At 33.3% G+C, this 24,441-nt stretch overlaps 1 protein-coding gene across 1 annotated transcript in view; it reads right to left on the reverse strand.

Moving 5' to 3' along the window:
• Positions 1-24,441, reverse strand: part of LOC149791646 (macrophage mannose receptor 1-like) — a 114,807-nt gene that overhangs the window by 42,842 nt on the left and 47,524 nt on the right. The window contains exons 12-19 of the mRNA XM_089970199.1: positions 23,817-23,921; positions 21,085-21,102; positions 17,952-18,122; positions 14,968-15,084; positions 14,161-14,283; positions 12,346-12,387; positions 11,491-11,667; positions 10,554-10,726 (exon numbers count right to left, since the gene is read on the reverse strand). Coding sequence (XP_089826325.1) covers positions 10,554-10,726; positions 11,491-11,667; positions 12,346-12,387; positions 14,161-14,283; positions 14,968-15,084; positions 17,952-18,122; positions 21,085-21,102; positions 23,817-23,921 — 926 coding nt within the window. The remainder of the gene's footprint in view (positions 1-10,553; positions 10,727-11,490; positions 11,668-12,345; positions 12,388-14,160; positions 14,284-14,967; positions 15,085-17,951; positions 18,123-21,084; positions 21,103-23,816; positions 23,922-24,441) is intronic.

Consider the following 24,441-nt stretch of genomic DNA (forward strand, 5'->3'; position numbering starts at 1 on the left):
GAGGAAATATTTACTGTGGAATCGGAAGAAAAAATACTAGGCTTGATTTACAATTGGTGTCTTGAATTAGTCTCTAAATTACCACCCACTTAATATAATGAGCCTTTCCATCAACGTTCGAAAATTTAGATACAATCAAGCATGTGAATGGCAGACTAAGCTAAAAATATCGTTGATGAGTATACAATTGAAATATAAAATACAATCGGCGTATAATTACTATTGACATTATTGTTTATTCTGCGTCAATTACTAGAATGGGCGTATTATTATCAACAAGAACACCAGTGCTTGCGGTGGCACCAGTAATTAAAACAATCTATATTTCATCAGCAAGAACAACTCGAATTCTCAATATTATCGCAAGAAAGATATGCATGTGCACAAATGCAAAATTACATGAATACATAATAAAACTTCATATAACAACAGTGTCATATTCTAAATTTTCCTTGCTGATATCTTCAGGTCTTAGAGATGGAATAATTTCAGACACCGAGTTTGCAGAAATGATTAAGATTTACCGCGAAGAGACAAATGTTTCCGGTTTAAAAATAAATAAATAAATAAACAAATAAATAAATAAATAAATTAATAATAATAATAATAATAATAATAATAATAATAATAATAATAATAATAATAATGCAGAACGAATTACTGCAAAAGAGTCACTAATACAACACCGTTGAAAACCACGATGACATCAGTAAGCTCAACCAATCCTGACTTTAGTGTCAACTTTCCAACTGCAATTCCAGTAAAAGAAATAGCTCTTACACAATTACGAGTATATTACAGTTGGTCAAATATCAGATCAAAAGTATTTGGTGGATTACCAGCAAATAATTCGCTTGTATTTAAAAATAAAAATAAACGAGATAGAACTCCCCATTGGCAAGTTGCCGGTGTACCTACAGGTATTTATAAATGCGAACAAATCAATGGTGAATTTCATCTCAGAATTAAATCAATAAGTGAAAAAGAATAAAAAAAATAGATATAATAGTTCACTAACCATCTTTATCGGCCGCGATATGAATAAATTCACCAGATTACGTCGTTGATATTTATCAGCCATCGATCAGATCCGTGTTAGGATGGCCTGAGAAAGCATATGTTTACCAAGGTCCAATAAAACCAAAATTAAACGAATTTCTTACAAATGAAAAAATAAAAATAACAACTCCAAAATATCGAAATATTATCATGTGGAATGGAACTTATGGTGTATATAATATATATGCTTTTCGTGATGAATTAAGATATTTGGACATTTATAAAATGTATTCCGATCCCATTAATTCTGAGATCAATCAATAAAATACGAAACTTATTTTCGTCTTTATCACAGTACTCTAATGGTGATATAAAACAACAGGTCGTTGAAACAATACATCTAAATCAAGCAGAATCGAATTATGGTTATGTTAATGACACTTTCATTAAAGAATTATTTAAACAAGCCGTTTCTTTCCCCTGCCCTAGAAAACCATTTATCAATCATTATAAAATAACAAAAGAAGAGTATAAAGGACCTGGTGATTTTACATTTGCTGTACCGAAATTTAATAAAGAGGAAATAAAAAAAGTTATTAATGAAACTTTTCCTAAACTTGATGGGTCATGGAGAAAAATCGCCCCACCAGCATATCTTCTCAAGTATAACAATGATCCATACGGAGGATGGCGTCATATTTCACCAGGAGTTGTTAATATTACATCAACGATCGCAGTTAATCTTGTATGCGATGCAATTGGTGGCAGCTATCAAAAAGATCTTCAAAAATCTAGTCAGGCTCAACAAGGATATATTTTATAGACATTTACACCTCCTGGATATTTGATTGTACCAGAACCGATTAATCCGGTTTATCTATGATGTCATAGTAATTTATTGTCCAGAATACATTTTAAATTTACTGACCTATCCCGACATTTAATTGATTTACGTGGAGAATTTCTGAATATAAATTTATATGTAAAATTATAGAAATTTTCTGAAAGTTACAGAATTATTATTTATATTTGAAAAATTAAAAAATCTGAAAGATCCTTCTGAGTCTTGGTCATTTTTTTCTTGAATTTTATCGTCATTTTTTCGCAAGATTTAGTTGATTTGGCAATGAAAATCAGCCAAATCGCAGATTATCCTCAGGTGAAAACCTTCGCGGTTCTGTAATTGAGTTTGGGATTTTTCGATTAATTTTCAATTTTTCCTCGCAAATATGGTACAAATCAGGCAAAAATCACATAAAAATAGTCCTCGCGTGTGTGTTACTTGAGAATTTGTCGATAAACCCTAAATTATTTAGAATCACGTGAAGTGTGACCCTTCGAAAATCTGCAGTTTGATTTTCTCTGACAAATAGACTAAAATCGGTGAAAGCAACGATAAATTTTGACTAAATTTTACTAAAATATCGATGTTGCAAAGAAAATCAGATATAATTCAGTATAAAAAAATTATAATCAGAAGAAGAAAAAAAATCTGAAAGTCGAGAATAAATATTATAATCTTAATAAATTTTCAGAATACATAATACACTTGTTTTTATTCACTTTCATTTTCTCTAGGGTCAGGGACTCCAGTTGCCAAAATGTCATAATCTGACATAAACTTTCTTAAATGTCTTATACGAGTCTTAACAGTCTTTTTTGTTTCGTATTCGTGAGCAAATTCTGATCTAATTTTTTGATCACACTTGAGAGGATACGAATTTTTAAACTTATGTTTCCTTGACCTCAGTAAAACATTGGAACATTGCTTATTGCATCTGCTTAATAAAATTGTATTCTGAACAAATGATTTTTTCTATATCAAATATAATGTTTAAGCCGTCTTTTAAAACAATTTTTTGTTGCAGAAATAATATTATTAATATTTTTATAATTCATTATATATATATATATATATATATATATATATATATATATATATATATATATATATATATATATATATATATATATATATATATATATATAAGGTCATCGTTTTTTAAAGCAAACATCGAACTTTGTTTTGTTTTGGACGGCAAAACATCTAATATTTGTTTTAAGGACGACACAACACATAATCTGAATTAACTTAATTCTATGGACAGCACAACATTAACTTAATTAACTTAATTTCATGGACGACATAACAGATAATGTTAATTAACTTAATTTTATGGACGATACAACAATAGCTTAATTAGCTAAATTATATGGATAGCACAATATTATCTTAATTAACTTAATTTTATGGACGACACAACAGATAATGTTAATTAACTTAATTGTATGGACGATACAACAATAACTTAATTAGCTAAATTATATGGATAGCACAATATTATCTTAATTAACTTAATTTTATGGACGACACAACATACAGTCTCAATTAACTAAATTCTATGGACAGCATAACATTAACTTAACTTAATTTTTATGGACGACACAACAGATAATGTTAATTAACTTAATTGTATGGACGATACAACATATAATCTTAATTAAGTTAATTTTATGGACGACACAACCTATAATCTTAATTAGCTAAATTATATGGATAGCACAACATTATCTTAATTAACTTAATTTTATTGCCGACAAAACATTAACTTAATTAACTTAATTTTATGGACGACACAATTATAATCTTAATTAACTTTATTCTACGGTTGGCACAACACATATAGTAGCATATTTACAGCATTGTATTGAGCCATTTACAGCGTATATACAATCTCAATTATATAGACGGCATAATCTTAATTCTATAACTTAATTTTAAGAACAGCACAGTGTATATCGGGGGCCCTCTCTACGTTCAACAGATTTTTATACCGACCCCCCTCCCACAATAATCAACCCCGGAAGAGTGCAAAAGATCATCCAACATGTGGTGACTGTAGGGAGGGTGTATTTTTTCTGTTCGATCTTGGGGTTGGTTCTTATATAGATAACACGCAATTATCACCACCGTCGACAGTTGTCAGTCACCGGTTTCGATCGCCGCACCGCGATTATGAGAATCCAACATCCTAGCATTGTACCACTGTACACATATTACAGAGATATGTTTCAGAAATTATTATAAAGTCACCTCTGCTGAATTGTTACAGTACTGAATAATTACCGCGAGGATTTATTTCTGATTTTCCAGAAAACATTGTATAGTTATATTTCTGCACTGACAAATGCAAAGTCGACATACATCATTTGAAATATAGTAGTTTTGCCGATATCGGGATGTACATCTTTAAGGGTTGAAATACTGTATTGCAAATATAGTTAAAAGTAGCTAACGTAATGGTGTGTTGTTTATTTATTGTTCATGTTCTTTATTATTATCGCTTAAAAAATCTAGATGAAGCAAGAACATTGGCAAATTCAGAAAAAAGGATAATGTTTCTTAAAAAATGAAAGAAAACAATATTATTGGTCAAAATATAAAATTAAAATTATTTGCTTGATTACAGGCTCTACCTTATCTAACAGAATTATTCCCCTTGACGTATATCATCACCGAAGTCATAAAAAAGCATGACATTACTCTGTCTTACGATAGAATTATGCCCTGAACTAAGATACCTTTGTTTGTATTGCTTTGAAAATACCGATTTGGTTACATTATTTGCAATACGATGGGGAATTTTTTTAAAGTTCAATGGAGAAAAAAAGCTACAGAGTTATATGTTTTCTTGAGGTCATTCGCAGTAACTACTGAGTTACTCTACAAGAGGGGGGCCCCCGAGTGGCTGAGTGGTTCAAAGCGCTCTCCGTTACGGATCACTGCCATCTCACCTCTGTCTGCGAGGGTTCGAGTCTAGGATTCTGCTAATGTGGGTATGTGAGAAAGATTGCCAGTAGCTTCTCGTGGGTTAGTGGTTCTTTCTGGGGTTCTCCCAGGTTCTTCCTCCACCGTTAATACTGGCCGCCATGCATATCCTATCGTGTGCTGAAAAATGACGTTAAACCCCCCAACAACAACAACTCCACAAGAGAAAAAGAGTTATCTCTCTTCAATAATGCTTAAATTTTATAGTAATTTATATATTTGTCATACCAAAAATAAAAGCATCAGATTTAGCGATGTAGAATATAGACAAAAATAAATAAATAAATAGTAATTATAATAATAGCAACTACTGGAGATATCTTCCTTCAACAATAATGAAAACATTCTTCTGTTTATGTTTTTTTTGTAAAGACTGATTTAGTAATATTAACTTCGACATGTTTTACCGAACGCACTGAAATATCAAAATTTTTACCAGCTGCGTTCTCTGATTGTAATTTTTTTTATTCAGTTTCTTTATTTACAGACTTAACAAGTCTTGCAATTTTTTAAGGTTTGCCAGTATTTCCAAATCTGCTTTTCTGGCTTTGTGTAATGGTTCTCAAATTAACTAAAAGAGTTATCGAGTTTCTGGTAATTAATATGATCGATCACAAGACCGTCTTCGAGTACCCTAAAAAACATTCATAGACGAACATGTGACTGGAATACTGTTTATCCCCCTTAGTATTGATCACGAGATAACCAGTATTAGTGACATTACCGACGAGCTTTTGTAGTCGACAGTGTCTGATGATGCTATCACGGGACGCCTTATAATTCTTGATGATGGGATCTCACAAATTATTTTTTGCTCCATTTATATATAATATTATTTGTTTAAATGATTAAATGTCTAAATTAATATTTTAAAAATCTAGTTAGATAATCTTTCACATTTCTTATAACCTTATCATTTTTGGTGTTATTTTTTTTAAAATCATAATATCGTTTCAGCTATCTGTATTTTTACCACCACTTTCAAACACAACTGCGTTTCTCTTCTAACCCCAACACCACATTTCAAACACGGGTTTCGTCCATAATTTCCTCTCCGTACACTGTAAATGCAGTCCGCAGAATTCATTTACACAAGATTTGTCACAGGGAGTTGTAGAACCTATCATCAACCAATTGCATTTATTCTTTGTTTGAATCATTATATATACAATTATATTTCAATTTAAATATATATTTGTCTTAATTATAATATGAAGAGTTTGAGAGATTATCTACAATCGAACTTTCTAAAGCCCGATTCGATCTTGACAGAAGAACCCCTGACTTGCCGAGCGAGGAGAGCTCTGGTTGATCAGACGAAAACTCTGATTAAACGTATTCGTCACGCCAAAAAAGAATTTCGTGACGATTGTGCATTTCTTGTGTGGTCAACATTCAAAGTATTAACAATAAAAATGTTTTCGATGCTACAATGAACGATGATCGAACGACAACGATTATTAGTTATCTCGACAATCAATTATATTTTTAGAATAAAATTTATTGCGGAAGTAGACGATACTTGGATTATCCATGACAAACGTGACCCTGTCCATGTTAATACACGGAAATATTGTTACGTTAAAAAAAAATTCCAGGAATATTGACTGGTATTGACAAATCGTATTATGAGCGAGCATATCCTCTGACCACAGTTATTTATGCAATATATCCGCTGAATGACAAAGCGTTAATGATCTCAAACCAATGAAATTTTCGTCCTTGACATTCAATTGTGTAGCCGAGCGAATTAACGAAACATTTCACAAACGCCACAGAAGGAAATAACCTAACAGATCTACGACGTGAAAAAATATACAAATGGGCTGAATCAGTCAAGGATAAAGGAGTTACAATCAATGATGTTGCTAAGTTAGAAAAAAACCCCACTAAAATTCATAATAAAAGTAAAAACAATAATAGGAGAAGTATTATACAAATCGAAATATAAATCGAAATTAGCTCCGATAAATATCGTTGATCGCAATGCGCATGCTTGGACTTCTGCGGTGACAATATTTCCACAAGATCGACATGTTAAATTTTATAACGGTGATGTGTTTGAGTTTATAAACGAAATAAGTTTAAATAAGAACGATCCTGTATCAGTATGGTTATTTCAAAGTTCATATGATGGAAACTGTGCTCAATTTGTATGGCCTTATGGAGATATTTATCGTACAGAATCTCTCCACGAAGAAATGTAAAATATTGTGTTGAAATATACCCATAACCCTGATGATGTCAGGACTGAACAATTACTGAGTAATTGTTTTACTGTTCCATCTGCTGTGGCTCATTTTGCTAGAGAGAAAAATTCGTGGAAACCGACTCAATTTTATTTTCTAGATGATATAACATCAAGTTGTGTCGAATGGTGGCATGTTATCCCGGACGTTTTTTGGGAATGGGGGAATGTTCGAAATATTGTAACAGATATGGACATCCAACCCACGAAATGACCAGAATATCGATAAATGGACCTCTACCTTCTTTTGACTTGACTGGATTCACTTGTATCGAGCCATTTAAGTATGACGAAGGTCTCCATATGATCTGTTAAGTCTCATTTGGCAAACACTTTTCAGAGAAAATGTGGGCACCATGAGTAGTATTACGATAAATGCTTCATGTAAAAATATTGATATCGTTGGTTGTAAGTGAAGCAATTATATCATATAGTTCACAGAAACAAGTTTGGTTACCACAAGAAAAGAAATATTCTGATGATGAAAATCCTGATATGAATGATTTTGAGAATAAAAACGTAAAAGATCTTGGCTGAAAAATAATAGGTAAATTTACCAAGGAGGATCATATGATCATAAACGACATTGTACAAGATTAGTTATAGATGTTGCCGAACTAGATTTTATAATTGCTGATATAACGAAGAAAAATACGTTTATAAGTCGAAGTAATATTAACTTATCGGACGGAACTAAATTAGGTACAATTGTTAATTACAATGATGGTGAGTCACTTCAGTTTACACATTTAAGATCTTTAATGCTCGCATACATTTTGATAAATGTATTATCGATGGTGAACAGATTTTCTAAATTTGCCGTTAGAGTCGCCACAGATTCATATTATGTCAGCAAGAAAACAGGATTGCTACAACAGCTACATATTGGCGCTGATGCAAATAGAGAATAAAACAAGCAAAGATACTTAGTTATTCTGAATCTGCCAACGTTGATATCAAAGATATTTATTACAAAAATAATACAATATCAAAAGTTTCATCAGCACCATCTCTATATGATCCTGTGGCTGGATATAAGACTGTTTATCTCAACCGACCAGGTAGTTCTGGTAAAACAACACGTGCGATCGAATTATTTTGTCATAGTTGTGTTGACATGATTGTTTTAACACCCACACACAGACTCGCCAGAGAAATGAACGAACGAGGTGTAAAATCTTGTACTTATCACAGCTTTTTTCAGTGGAAAGGAGACGCGTGGACTCCTGAACGAATTGGTTAAAATATAATCCAATGGGTATTATTTGGGATGAGATATGTACAGTGTCACTAGAAACACTAAACTGTTTCTTGATGTGCTATTGTTGAATAATACTGTTATAATAGTCTGGTGATCATGGTCAACCACCACCTTTTGTTGGATTGTCTCCGCACCAATGGCTGAAAAACCTTGTGGATTATTATAAAGAAATAACTGATGATCATAGATCTCTTGATCCAGAATTATGAGAGTTAAAGTAATTAGTCAGACTACAGTCAAATAAAATTCAATGCGAAATAATGCATGAGATAATTTGAGAAACTCTTTTTAACGATTTTATACAAATGTGGAAAGCAAGTGATTTGACAGTTGCAAGTAGAAAGATAGTGATACACTTCAAAAACAATTATTTTTGTTAAATAAAGAAACATTTTCATATCTACCTGTACTATTGTGTTATCGACCAGCAGATACGCGACGACAAAATATTGAAGTTGAAATTCAGGATTGTCCGAAAACCAAAATCGTGTACTAAATGATATTGTTTTAGTTCCTGTCAGTGTGGTTGAGGGCGCGTTAACGCCTGACGAAGTCAGGGACAACACTCCATGGACATTAGGATAAGCTATAACAATCCATTCGTCACAAGGATTAACCATCTCTGATACAAATGTTTGGATCGTAGATGATAGTATCGAATGGTCAAACTTAGTTTATCTCGCAGTGTCTTGAGTCAGAAGAATATATCAACTGCGGAGAATTGTCACAGACTTTACAGAAAATAATAATCAAACTCAGGAAACTAGCGATGATATAGTAAGAAACAAATTAGTTATAAACAATGTGACATGAAATAAAATAAACACGAATTTAATCTTGATGCTGAATTTATCATGACATTGAAACAACAATAGAATAATCATTGTGCGAGCTGCAACATACTAATGTAATGTTAAATTGACATAACTACCCCAGAGGACCATTCTGTCTCAAATGTAACATTAAATTGACATAACTACCCTAGAGGACCATTCTGTCTCAAATGTAACATTAAGTTGTCATAACTCCCATAGAGGACCATTCTGTCCTAAATGTAATTTAAATTGCCATAACTCCCATAGAGGACCATTCTGTCTTAAATGTAATTTAAATTGCCATAACTCCCATAGAGGACCATTGCATTCCATATGTAATGGTAAATTACCATAACTCACATATCCATATTTCTCACGACTTCCCTAAAGACTGAAAATTTCATCACAATATAGTTTATTACTGATATTTCTATTGTACCAAGAACTTCAGTTCTTGCTTTGTGATTTTGCACTATGTTGTCTAGGCATAATGTTCTGCGTGGTCTGCATCATCAGTCGCTTAAATCTATTCGGTCACAGATCCTAGATTATAAAACCTTTGCTGTACGAACCCAGCTCACTTGCACATTTTGGTTGATTGATAGAGACATAACATTTCTTTTGATATTTTGCTATGATTCTTTCTATTGTCTTTTGAATGTACATGTTTCCTGCTCAAATTTTGTGTTTATTGTTGTTTAAGTTCCTTTGGAAATACCTATATGTAATATTCTAAAACATGGGTACTGAAATGCATTTTACATCTGCCTCAGTCAAGCTGTTTCTAAATGATTAGTATTTAATATGTTGGTGTCTAGTGTTTCTTCGTTCAAATTCGTTCGATGATTTTTAAGTATAACAATTGTAGCACTTGCTATCTAAATTTATTGTAGCAGTAAAATTTAAATAACATCATATCAGGCTGTCAAGTGTTTATGTCCTTTGTCTGCTGTAGTAAGGATTCAATAACAAAACAGTAGATAGTCTAGTGATCACATTATGATATTATGGGTACGTACAACACTATGATTCAGAGACTTGAGGGTATTGCTTGCTTTCGCACAGTAAAGCAGAAAGTTGTCCAGGTCTGAAATATGTATATAGTTCTGGCAGTCGAGAGTGTTTATAACTTTTACTAAATAGAATGAAAATTGGTCAAACTCTAAAATATGACAATTGCCAAGGAACGGGTGGGTGACGAGCGTGTTTTAGTAGATGATACATGTCAATGGTGAAATCTGAATGGATTACTCATTTATATTGTACATGTTGTGCGTTGGCAAGAACCCATGCTAAAGAGATCTTACTAGTTACAATTTAACTTGTGGTCGAGTTCTTTCATATATCCCCTACTGATCTGGTTATGGATTTCAATAAGATCATTTAAATGTGCGTATTTACCGTCTGGTAAATGGCGACGCAGTCTTCGCGGCGGCCATTCCAATTGTTAGGCTCTCCAGTTCGCCAGTAGGTGTAAGACACGGGGCTGTTATCGGTCCACTGGAAGGTCATCTGGATCTGCATGTCACTGAGCCCCACCCAATACTGATTCATGTACTCCAGCCCGGTGCCAGCTGTTTAACCAGAAGAACAAGAAGAAAAGAGTGATTTTATATTAAATCCCAGATTGTTTCCATAATGATATATTTGGACGCTCTATGCTTTGACCGTATTCATTGGTTCAGTCGATATATAAAATGCATTCATTTTTTTATATTTATGGAATAATCAACAGAAGAATGCACAATATTTTGAATTCTTAATACATCGATTGCAAAATTAAGTGTCTTAACAGGCGGTGTCTCTAACAGTTAGTTTCACGCTTGTGGGTTTTTTGCTTTCTTTTTGTTGTTGTTGCTGTTTGTGCATATATATGTATGTCAAGAAAAGAGGGCACAGCAGTGTTTGCATGCCACATACTTCATCATTGTATCAGAAATGCAAGGAGCGGAATAGTAATGTTATGAACTTGTTTGTGCTGAATATTATCAGTGTAAGGAGATCAATTGAATATACAAGCTGAACATAAGTAGAAACAAAGCGCCTGTCTTGATCAACAAAGTGTGTATGTGTGAGGGTACATATACGTATCTCTAGCTGTAAATTTGAATTATTCTCAGTTTACGAGTGGAAAGATACAGTAGTTACATACACAAGGGCTTTTATCTGTGCACAGTGATTTAATTTGTCACTCAGGGAAAACTCAGTCAGTAAGAAAAGGTTTAATGTATGCTTCCTATAAAGTCATTTTTGTTTCAAATAAGAGAAACCAATATGAACATTAGAATTCTCATCTGACCAGACACAAAAATTTTGAAAGTCTTTAGGAGTATTTTACCTTGCAGTTGACTGTAAACAAAGTTTTGCTCGTTTTCGTCAAGAATACTGGCCAGTTCCAACCCATTTTGCCGACAATAGCTTTGTGCATCATTCCACGTGCTGACCATTTGTTTGAATAGGTAGCATGAATCTCCATAGGCCATCTGGTCATTCGGACAGCCGTATACTTGTCCCGCTACATGGGGGTGGGGGAGAAGATTATAATATCATTCAAATTGCCATAAATCCTCACTGCAGAATTCATATGCACCATTCATATATACGGTACAAACAACTCAGTTCCGTCAGACCGGAATGTTTGACAGAATTACTTTGTGATAAAACTGGCAAAACACGTCTGCATCATATACAGGATCATACCTGGTGAGATTACTTATGTATATTTGGTAAAACCTATGTGACCATAGTTTTAAAATGAAAGTCCTCGTACAATATACCCATATTTAAGTTTCTTCTGAATTTTTTTTCCCTTCTTTTTCTGGTGATTATTTTTAGCCAGTCATTGACATTAATTCTTTTAAACACGGTATTTAATATTCCACCATGCATAGGCTGGTTCTGAAGGTCGTACAAAATACCTGTCTGTAATTATTAGGCTGTCTGAATAATGTTGTGTATGGGAGATCATCATGCATTTCAGAACGGTGGTCCCTAGCAACAAGTGACATGAAATCGAGAAGAGGAATTTTGCACATACAAATGTTGGTCATTAGAGGATATTTCTAAAGCTACCAAGTATATGCTTATAATCGCTATACATAGAGAAAAAATAAAGGCAAAGGAAGTTTAAATTTTTTAAATAGAAAACTAACTGCTTAAGAGTTAATGGAAAGAAAGCAAAAGTTTTTCTCACGAGGAGGCTGTGCATGAGTGACTGTGATCGTCGTTGTTCCCCCTGAAACAAAATGATTTAATCAGATGTAAAGCCTTTTTTGAAGAAAAAACAAACAGCATAATATTCATTCAAGTTAGGAAAAATTAATTTTAAAGAAGCTTGAATGATGAGTCAGTGATAAAAAGTCAATAAGTGTATTGTTATTACACATTAATAATTTACATTAAATTTGAGTGACGCCATTTATTTGATAGATATGTTATTACATTAAAATTGTGTGACACCTTTATTTGATAGATATGTTATTACATTAAAATTGTGTGACACCTTTATTTGATATGTTTGTGATGGGGCAAATTTCAGTCGATCTACAGAAAGCACATTAGTTTGGGCCAGAGAACAATTAATTAGATTTATGGGGACAAGCGCTTGTTAAATCGCTATAATGCAGTGATTTCAAATGTCTGGTCGGTAGTGGTAGTGATTTATAAATTAAGCATTCGTTTATTTAATCGCGAGACGGACTATTAGGGACACGGCTAACTTCGATTTCATAGTGGATCTGTCGAAATTGAAAATTTTCCAGAAACCGTTAGTCGAAAACCTGGAAAGTCAAGTTCATCCAAATTTTGGCGCCTAGAGGAAAAGGCGGTAAATATATTTCATCCTGACTGGTTACGCTAAATAAGCTCTGTGACACCTTACAAATCTGACAGCATTCATGGATGAAGCACCAAAAATACTCATTTTAGAGCAATACTTCCCATGTTTCTTAATTCTCATTTTGTGATAACACAGTCTTCTAAAAATGTTTTGAAGCAGCTGTAGTAAACTGAAAATGTCTTTTATAACATTATACTATTAAATTATCCACAAATGAAACTTTAAATTTACCAATTAAAATTCACATGGAGACTTTTACATTTCATTATTTAGAGTTGTCGTTTACTGATCAAAAGATTGTAAACTCTCGTGATATTTTACATTTGTTATTAAATACATCAAAATATATGCAAAACAAAGTGGGGCAAAATATTTAATTTTCCATTCCTTGGATACTACTTCCCACTGTGCAGTTTTCTATTGTACCTTTTCTTTTATCTTTCCTATCTATTCCGTATTTAGTCTTCAATGTATGTTATTTGTTATTGTCCATTCATAATTTTATTTTGTTTTCTTTAATGGAGAGGAACCTGTAAGTTCTTGCAGACTTGTTTTCTGTCCTTTTACAATGATATTACTTTAGTGACAATAAATTATATTACTTTAACGACATTAAAATATGCTACGTTAATGGCAAAAAAAAATTGTTACTTTAATGACAAAAAATGTTTCTTTAATGGCAAAACAATTTGTTACTTTAATGGCAATAAACCATGTTACTTTCCTGGCAATTCAATATATTACTTTAATGACGATAAAATATTTTACTTTAATGACAATCAAATATCTTATTTTAATGACGATAAACTATGTTACTTTAAGGGCAAATTAATATATTAGTTTGATTACAATAACAATATTATTTTAATGGCAATAAAATACATACATTTCATGACAATACAATATATTACTTTAATGACAATAAAATATATTACTTTCATGACAATAAAAAATATTATTTTAATGACAAGAAAATATTTTACTTTCATGACAAGAAAATATAATACTTTCATGACAAGAAAATAATTACTTTCATGACCAGAAAATATATTACTTTCATGACAAGAAGATATATTACTTTCATGACAAGAAAATATTTTACTTTCATGACAAGAAAATATTTTACTTTCATGACAAGAAAATATATTAAACTTAGGTCTTAATACTTACAGGTTTTTTCACAGATGTACCCTCTCTGGATTTCGCAGTTTATATCATTCCATTTCGATCTCAAAGGGCCTCCTGTTATCATTTCGCCACAATGTTCATTGTTATTGACATTGTTGGGCTCCCCTGTACAAGCAGAGACAGAAATGTTTTATAGTTTTCTTCATTTTAATATTGGTATTTCTTTGGGATTTTTTGTTGCTATTTTTACTTTATGATCTGCATACATTTCCTGGATTTAATTTTTAGGCAGAAAGAAACGAGTAATGAAACTTCTGGTGACCTACTCTAAATGATGTAGATAGATAGACAGACAGATAGACAGATCGATAGACAGAAACAGACAGACAGACAGATAGATATATAGAGAGACAGATAGACAGACAGACAGATCGATAGACAGACACAGACGGATGGATGGACGGACGGACACACACACACACACACACACACACACACACACACACACACACATATATATATATATATATATATATATATATATATATATATATATATATATATATATATATATATATATATATATATATATATATATAGATGGAGGGAGGAGGGCCAGAGGGGGACCTGAGGCATGGACAGACAGACAGACAGGTTAGTTGGTAGGTAGGTAGGTAGGTAGATATGCAAACAGATAAATTCTATAGTTCAAAATTGGATCCATTCTGTTTTCGAAGCAAGCAAAGAAAACTATTCAATGGAAAAGTTAAACACAGCAATAACTAAATGTACAAAGGTCACATAATGCAGAGAGATGGTTACGTGAAAGAAGTAGGTATAAAGCGATACCTGGTGCCCAGTTAATGAAGGCAAAACCATTCCCATCAATCCACTGAAAACCTGACCTGATATTCAGGTTGTTGGCACCAATCCACAGCCCTGGAGACTTAAATCCGGTCAAATGGTCTGAAAAAAAATGGCACGTATTGGAGTACCAATGTGATTAAAATCAGATCTCGGCTCTTATACATTAAGATTTGACAGCGACAGCTCAGGGTCATGTTCTGGTAGTCTATGCTATTACCATAATTGCTAATTTTATCAATTAATCAGATTAAGTCTTATATCTTCGCGTTTGGAGAAAGAGATCTGTGATGAAAAGCATAAAAGTTTACCAAATGATTTGATTCACTTTGCGAATTTTGAAAGCTGCATTTCCTATGGCTAATTCAAAGGTCGCCAGAACATGACCCTTAAGCTGTCATTGTCAGATCTTAACGTTGGACAGCAAAGATCGAATTTTAATCAGATTTCTGGAGTACTGGCATCAGTTACTTATTACATAAATCTCACACCGGCCTTTACTCGTAATTGAGCTCCGTATGATTCATTGGCATCGCTATAGTGACCACAACTAAGAGAGAGAGAGAGAGAGAGAGAGAGAGAGAGAGTCTTCTAAAATAATATTGTAATTTTTGACCTTGAAAGCTTTTGACTGTGTTTCTGCCTATTCAGTTGATTGCAAATATTTCGATTTGTTGATGGATTAAAATTATCAATTGTATCACGTATTGATGAACCAAACTTCTAATAACCTTAGCATTTCTCAGAGTGTCTAACTTCTGTGGAGTTTAAAGCCATTTATCAGCACATGGCAGGCTATATACCGTGATCAATAGAATTTGTGGGAGGAGGAACCCTGAAAGTCCTCAAGGAAGAACCACAGACAAATGGGATGCACCTGAAAAGCTCTCACACATATCACTTTACTCAAGCGCACACGAACATGGGTAAGTGATCTTTAAAGGCGGTTGATCGACAGAGAGCATTCATGAAATTCCACCAACTATCAATTGGACCATTTCCACACATGTATAGGGACAAAACTTGTTTATCCCGATAACCAACCATTTCACTTTCCGAAATAATCTCTTTAAAGAAGTTAAGATTATAATTAAACGAAAGGTTTCCTGATTGTTTTTCCAAGTCTGCCCAAGGTCGGTAACTGTATATTCATGCCTCTTCTATTCTCACAGCACATAATGTTTGAGCTATTTTTACATTAGATCTTCTGCAGGTACCCTTTATCTAGATTTGTGGAGTTCATTTTCGAGCTGCATAGGTACTTCATCAAAGAAAACATTTTTTTACCTGTCGTCACCGTATTTGAATATATTAAAAAAATCAAATAAGCTGTTAGTTTTGGTTTGATGTTTTATGGCACGGCAACACAAGTAGGTTATGGAGCAAAGTGTCTTGCCTACGGATACACTATGGTAGCTGATTAAGGCTGGTATGATGGTTGGATTTGAACTCGTACCATTTCTCTCGTGAATCCGGCAAGCTGACCATTGAGCCACTGCGGCTTTAAATTAATTGTTGGAATTTTTTTATATATAAGTTTAGTAAATGGAAATCCGGAATAATGGGAAATTTAAAATTACAGCTACAAAGAACTTGAAAATATTTAAACCAAAAATGAATCCAATTAAATACATTTGATTCCTTAAAACTGTAATTTGTTTGAATTTTGTAAAATCGATTTTCGTGTATTACCTTCAACATGAAAAATAATTGTTATTTATATCTAATTATTTCTTTAATTTATCCCAGGTAAATGGGGAATGAAAATGTCTTGATACCATCCAGCCTATTTTATCATCGCTTCTCATGTTTGCTATTTCCTGACGTAATTTAGTGGCTGTTTTCAAATTAAGAAATTTCGAAGATTTACTCATTTCTTTGATTTTACCCATTTAAACAAAGAGACAGACAGATATGCACACATACATATATATTATTTGTTAAAGATGAGCTGATTATACTGACATACATATAATCGGTTAGCTCTCTCTCTTTATATATATATATATATATATATATATATATATATATATATATATATATATATATATATATATATATATATATATATGTCATGCATTGATTATAGAAATCATCAATTCCTTGCAATATAATGATCTGTCCTTAAAGTCCTGGAAATAGACTGGTTTTACTTTTATATTGTACCCGTTGAACAGCTACAAAGAAATGTTTTATAACCTATTTGAGATTCAAGACAGTCCTACCATTCTCTACCCATTACAAGCTAACATATAACCCATATTATTATCTCATAATGATGACAACCGCCAGAAATTTAACAAGTAGTTTGATCATCGCGATCCCATTGAACGGTAAAGTCGATCATAATTTAAGTGATGGTCGATCGTAATTTAAAACCATCATGGTCCTATTGAACATTTAAGTCGGTCATAGTTTAAAATCATTACGATTCCATTTAATGTTTAAGTCGATCATAATTTAAAGCAATAATTTCCTACGTTCTAAATTTATCTTCCACATGTTCGGTTAAGGCCCCTTTCCAGACAGCTTTTTCCAGTCCTGTAATTCATTAGTCTACTCACAACGAATTCAAAACTCGACACTATAAGTGACATTTATGTTGAATTGATGGCATGGTAATATTTAACTACCAAGTTTGAAAGCACTCGCGGACTTAATAGTTCTGACTGACTAGTTTTAATAGAAGCAGTTTGGCTCTTGTGGGGACGCTATATGCACCAAATACTGACTATAAACTAGTTTATTTGGCTAATTTGTGATACAATCTTTATAAATTATATTACAGAAGTAGATCGTCTCTATTAGGTACCAACATGTCGCAGATAAACACCAGTTTTGTAAGATTAACGGCTTTTTTTTATCCCTCTGGGGCAAAGCCTTCTCTGTATCAGACATGGTGCATATTTAGGACAACTGATGCCTTATGTACACGAGTTAGTTCTTAAGTAACAATATAATCGACATACTTGTTATAAATGTCTGCTCCTCCAAAGAGCCGACACAAGCTAGCTGTCCTCCTCTGCTTTCACAGTCCCTGGATGCCATAAACCACGTGATTGGATTATCAATAAGCTGGTAACAATGACTAGTCACTACATCCTCTATCCAAAACTGTCCACAATTTGCACTCATGGGGACTGTTTAATAATAATAATAATAATAATAATAATAATAATAAATTGCGATGCTACTGATGGTAAGAAACTGACGATCTGACAGAAAACACAAGCAGCGATCACAACACGTCAAATTCTTTAGAATGTGTACAAAGAAAAGATCATCCATTACCTGTTTCCATCAGACCACAAACTTGAAACTCAACCGTTTCGTCAACTTAGTCAAATTTAGAAACCATGTAATCCCCAGTATCCTCTTGTGCAACAACCAGGGTACAGGCCCCCCCCCGCCCCCCCCCCCAAATAGGACATAATACCCTCCTCCAGTATAAGGTTAGACCATTTTAAACTTTTTAAACCAACACAAATATATATCTTTGTATGTTGGCTTGGGTCCTTGGAACCTTTGTGGTGGCTCTATGAATAGATAAATGATGTATAGACCTCGGGTTAGATGCTATATCTTAACAAACAAGGATATTAAGATGCCTAATGATCATTTTGATCCCACGACTAATTGCATGCCCATGTGTTTTCTCACCTCGCTTTCATAAACATCACTACACACTTTTAATCCATTGCATCAATTCCTTAGGTGATATTTTAAACACTTGCATTTTATCGTATGCTACCCATTAGAAATGGAGCATTTATGGGAAAAAGATGGAATACTTACTGAGTTTACTGTATCTAACAATTATTATTATATTTTGTGAATTACTTAAAAGCTAAGCCATAATATTATTGCATAAACATGAAATTCCATAATTAAATTAAATATTGATGATATTTCAGATTTTTTTCATTTTACCCCTATCCCGTTTCAAGTAGACCATTCTGATGGGGGAGGGATTATGTATGACCTTTCATTTTTCCTGGCGGGGGAAAGAGATTTGTCTTATTCCTGCAACAACCACCACAAAAAGACAAATACATTGATCTGCTACAATCTTCGTCCCTAGGCACAGCAACTACCCTCTTATATTGCTGGGCACCATAAAATATCATAACAAATTCCAAATAGTGTAATTCTCGTCATCTTAGATGTCTGTTCCCTCTATTCAAATATAACACATGACACCAGCATACAAGTTTGCATGAAATCATAGGATAGCCTTACCAACTTTTCCCCTCCCCACCTTATGTTTTGGAGCTTCTGAACCATGTTTTTTGCCAAGCATTCTTTACAAATTAATGGAATTGTAATGGGAACCAAAATGGCACCCTCGCATGCCAATATTTTGTATGGCAAGGTTACATCCAACGATTCGTCAGTCAGAATACTCTGGAGCATCTGCACATATATTGATGATGTGGGCAGCAAATGGGTAGGAACACAGGATCAACTGCGACAATTCTTGGGATTTGCTAACAATTTCCATCCCACCATCAAATCTATGTTTTAGATACCTGAACCATATTGCGATTTTGGACATAAAATCACAAGTCTGATTTTCACAGTTTTGAAAGAGGTGTAGGTCGAAAAGTCACAGGAGAACAAAAATCACAGTTGTGATTTTCACAGTATAAAAAGGGTGTAGGATAAAATTTCACAGGTCAAAATGTCACAATTATTTTTACTACAGTTGTGAACAATACATAGGTCAACAATTCACTACATGACGTGTAATTCTGAAGTCTTCTAACTAAATGAATTAGGACCATGATTTTCACACTCCCTCTACTACATTATTCAACAACTCTTTTTAATCAAGTTACTTAAATTTTTAGGCTAAAATGATAAATTTACATTTACTGATGCAATATATGAAACATTTTGATTGTGTTCTTTTGTGTTTTTCTATAGTATATTAACATATTCTATAATGACTTAGTGGTCCTATTAAATCTAGTTTTAAAAACTTACACATTATTACCTCCTAAATTATTATCAAAAGCACCCTTTCCTGTGTAAAATATAATTTGATAACAAGAGACAAGGTATTTGCTTCTTGCATACGTATCATGTAACCTCATTTACCCAGTAATTACAGAGATAAACTATGCCACGAATTTCTACATTCTAATTAACACCAGCCTTCCTGTATAACACTCCTGCGAGCAAACCAAACAATCAAGTGCTAAATTATTGTCAAAACCATGCTTTCCTGTCTAATACAAATGCTATAAATTCTGTGTAATTATGTTTTATTTCATTATTATTAATGTTATCTCTTTATGCGTTAAAATGTTTCTAGTGTGACACTTTGTTCTGTAACTTTTGTCCAATAAGCTCACCATAACTATGAAAATATGAAGTGTGACCTTTTGTCATGTGACTTTTTGTCCCACATGTTCACCATAAGAATACTGATCTGAATCGTGACTTTTTGTCCTACACGTTTTCGTGACACTTTGTACGAGACATTTTGTCTCCTGATTTTCTGTCCATTTACCCATATTGCAAGATGGAAACAGAAGCAAATTGACCTGCATTGCAAACAGAATTCCTTCAATATCTCAGTAAATGACAGAAAGATACAGGACAACTCGTCACAGACAAAAGTAAGGTTACCAGTTAATATAGCTGGGAACCTGCGAGGGGACCAAATTTAAAGTACAAAAGGTTTAAAAAAACACATTTGACAAAAAGTCACATGACAAAAAATCACAATGCATTATTGTATTGTCATGATGGGCATGTAAAATATTATCTTTCATAAAACGCCAAATGCCTAATTAATATTTTTAAACATATAAGTTTACATTTTTATAAGAATGCGTGCAAAAATGGGGATATATCATAAATACAAAATCATATACCTGATTTGTACCGAGTCGGGGGAAAGAACTCGTTTGATACGGCGTAGGAACATGACAGCTATAATAATAATAATAATAATGCAACAATTTAAAAACAACACAGAAAAGCTGTAATGAGTTCAACAATTTAGGTCGTGAAATGAAAGTGATCGGTTTAGTATGTTTTGAATCTATATTCGGCAACTTTCTTTTACAAAGTAAAAGAAACTGAAATACTTACAGCTTGTGGCAATTGGTGCTGAAACAAAACGAAAATAAAGACGCAGTTAAAAGACTTGCTATTTATTTACGTATATTATTTTTTTAAAAACGATATCTATCATTGCTTTCAAGTGGCATCGCAAATTGTAGCCTGTGTTGCATCTTAAAATGTATTAATTTAAATTGCCTGAACCATGAAAAAGGAAAGTTATTTTTACACGGCTTTAATAATTCCATACCCTTTGTTCCTCTAGTCAGACCAACCATATGCATTCATCTCATCCTCTCGTGGTGAATGCACATGTCAAACTGCAGGCTTTCTCCTCGCAGGGGTTTGCAGGCTCCAACTTTTCAGCTACTTCCCGTTTTTTTACTATTGTAGCAATTTGTATTAAACATTATATTTGGTCTTATGGAAACTTCTCTTTCTTCCTAAATAATCTTTGCATTCTTATTATATGAAAAAGTAATGACTGCCAATCAGGGACGTCATTTGGGGTTTGGGCAGGGGACATTCCCCTCACCCCCGACTTTGCATGTGCTGTAAAATTGCTGTAGCCTATATAAGAAAATTAACAAGCCCGTCAAGTTTTGCTCCTCCCCGAATCATGTTTTGCCCGCCCCCCCAATAAAGTTTTGCCTCAACTCTGAAAAAAGTTTAAATTACGTCCCTGCTGCTAATAACGATGAAGGCGACGGTAAAATATGATAAAGATATCTACAACATTGCACTGGAAGGAACATTTCTAACATTCTGCACTGCTCTCTATAATTTAAAAAAAATTTAAATAACAAAGCTAGGAAGTATCTCATCCTGCAGGATCTATTGTGTGCGTGTATGTGTGTGTGGTTTGGATTTTTAACTTAGCTTTAAAAAAATTTCAGTCATATCGCTACGATGTCTGCAGTATGACAGTTTATAGTGATGTCTAGCACTGGGGCATCATGCCGCAGACATGTAGCATGGTGTCCCACTCAGTCACATTATCCTGACACCAGGTCGACCAGTCCTAACACTAACCTCTTATGCTGAGTGCCAAGCGAGGCAGCTGTCAGTACCATTTTTGTAAGTCTTTGGTATGACTCGGCCGGGGATCAAACCCACGACCTCCCACATCTGAGGCGGACGCTCTAACCACTAGGCAACCGGAGCGGTAAAGATCTATTATAATGAAAACTGGTGATTCAAAGGAAAATAGTACAACTTCTGATCCGGACAGTTACACAATTCATTTGCTTGCTTGCATGAAATCTGTTTGGATCTTATAGACATCCAAACTGTGACTAAAATATTGGAGTACAAACTGTCAGTGAAAGGTTTTTTAAAAACATTTGAGATTTGGATTTGGTTATATTGCCTAATTTGATAATATATGTTACCTAGCCTAACAGTTACTTTTATGTTCATCAAAATGTCTCTGTATGCTACTAATATATGATCCGATCTTCTATACTGAAAGCGCTGTCCTTTGTTATCTGTAGGCGTGGCCTCTGGGAGCAAAGCAGCACAATTAATATAGTATGTCTGATGCAAGACTCCGAACTAATATTAATTAGTCAACGTGAATAAAGTTATTCTTGGTGGAAAAAGGAATGGACTAACTTTTTCATAAATAAGCTAAAGCCTTTGATTGGATAGAAGTATGAATCAAGACAGGTATGCAGTCAAATTCCATTTCTCCATTGCCGCAATCTAAGCACCTTCCCCCGCCACCACCAAAACAAACCCAACTCCGCTACGCTCTCTTGTAACCAATGGCTACCGGAAATAAGATTAAAAAAAAAATGAATATGGATAAATGAAATCCAATACTTCGTCAATGAGCCAATGGAATAAACTCTTATACAGCAGTAGACAAACTCTTCTTAACTGATACGTGAGTTTGTTTAGAAGAGGCTGTCTGATTGGCTTACTCAACATAAAAGATCGTACTTGGCCAGCTATTCGAGAAAATTTTAATTGGGCTTACACTCACTGGTTCAGGTTTACGTTTATTCAGAAGGAAAGATGAAATCTGTTCGCAAGCAGCCACGGGTGGAAAGTAAGATTACCGGATTTTAGTCCGTGCTTTACCACGATATCATTAAATGGTTGATTGCATTAATACACTTTCGGATGCATCACCAGAAAACATTCACGATACCACATGAAACGACCTAGAAGTGGAAATAACAAAAAGCATGACTCAGCTAAGTAAACGAGGTTTATAAAGGTTGTTTTAAGATAATTTGTATAAACAAATATAGAGCTTCACTTAGTTACACTCTTTGGTAGCATAGCAAAGTAGTGTTTTGTATTAGTTAGGTAGCCTTAATGTTTACCCACTCTTGTAAATCGAAAGAGGACTCCAATGTATATCGCCAACCATGAAAGCGATCAATATACTCAGAGATTTTCAATGGCATTTATCGCACAGTTCACATACACATTTTTATTTACAATGAAATTAAAACAAGGTCATTTGATTATCTTGGATGACAAAATTAATACAAATGTTCAGTAACTAATATTTCTTTACCTTCTTAATAAAATCTGTTTTGAAACATACTCCTTTGTTTACATTGTTTAACAGACGCTACACACAGAGAAACATTTTTAATTTGATTCTTATTTCCGGCATTTTCGCCATAACATAAGCAAGTACATATATGTGCCATGCACATTACAAGGCTTCTAGACTGAAGGAACAGGTGCTATGTTAACATTAATTAGATTCAGGAAAAAGTTATGTTAGCAAAAGATATACATACGGGAAAAAGTGGATATCGGAGTCGGTGTGACCCCCTCAGCGATCTGACACATAAAGGCCCGTGGTACAGAACAGTTGGACAGCTGCCACATTCCTTGGGCGTCATCTGTAAACAATACTGAACTATGTATTGTCTACTATCATTCCGACTGTCTGTACGTCTGTGTCAGTTTTATTTTTGTATTTGCATTTAATAGTAAACAATAATCATCGCGTTGCGATTGTCATTTTAAATAAATGCAGAACCATATATAAACCATAAATGTGCTTTTAAAAAAATATTATATCAAATAAATCATCGTATAAATATGAAAAGGAGTTTTATAACAAAAATGACGTTTACAGAAGTTTGAAGGTTTTTTGCATCTTATGACTATGATAAATAAATGAGCAATGGAAACATTAAATCATGTAATGTAGTTTAAAACTGATATCGATTTGATGTGAAACTAGAAGTTTTATATATATATATATATATATATATATATATATATATATATATATATATATATATATATATATATATATATATATATATATATCCAGATCAGGAAGATAAGAATGTTATTGCCAATTGGTCATGTACATTGGAAATGTGACAGGGTGAATTAAACATATCCGTTTGA

Source organism: Sinohyriopsis cumingii, chromosome 9 (assembly GCF_028554795.1).
Source record: "Sinohyriopsis cumingii isolate HCF-2022 chromosome 9, ASM2855479v2, whole genome shotgun sequence".
Lineage (NCBI taxonomy): Eukaryota > Metazoa > Mollusca > Bivalvia > Unionida > Unionidae > Sinohyriopsis > Sinohyriopsis cumingii.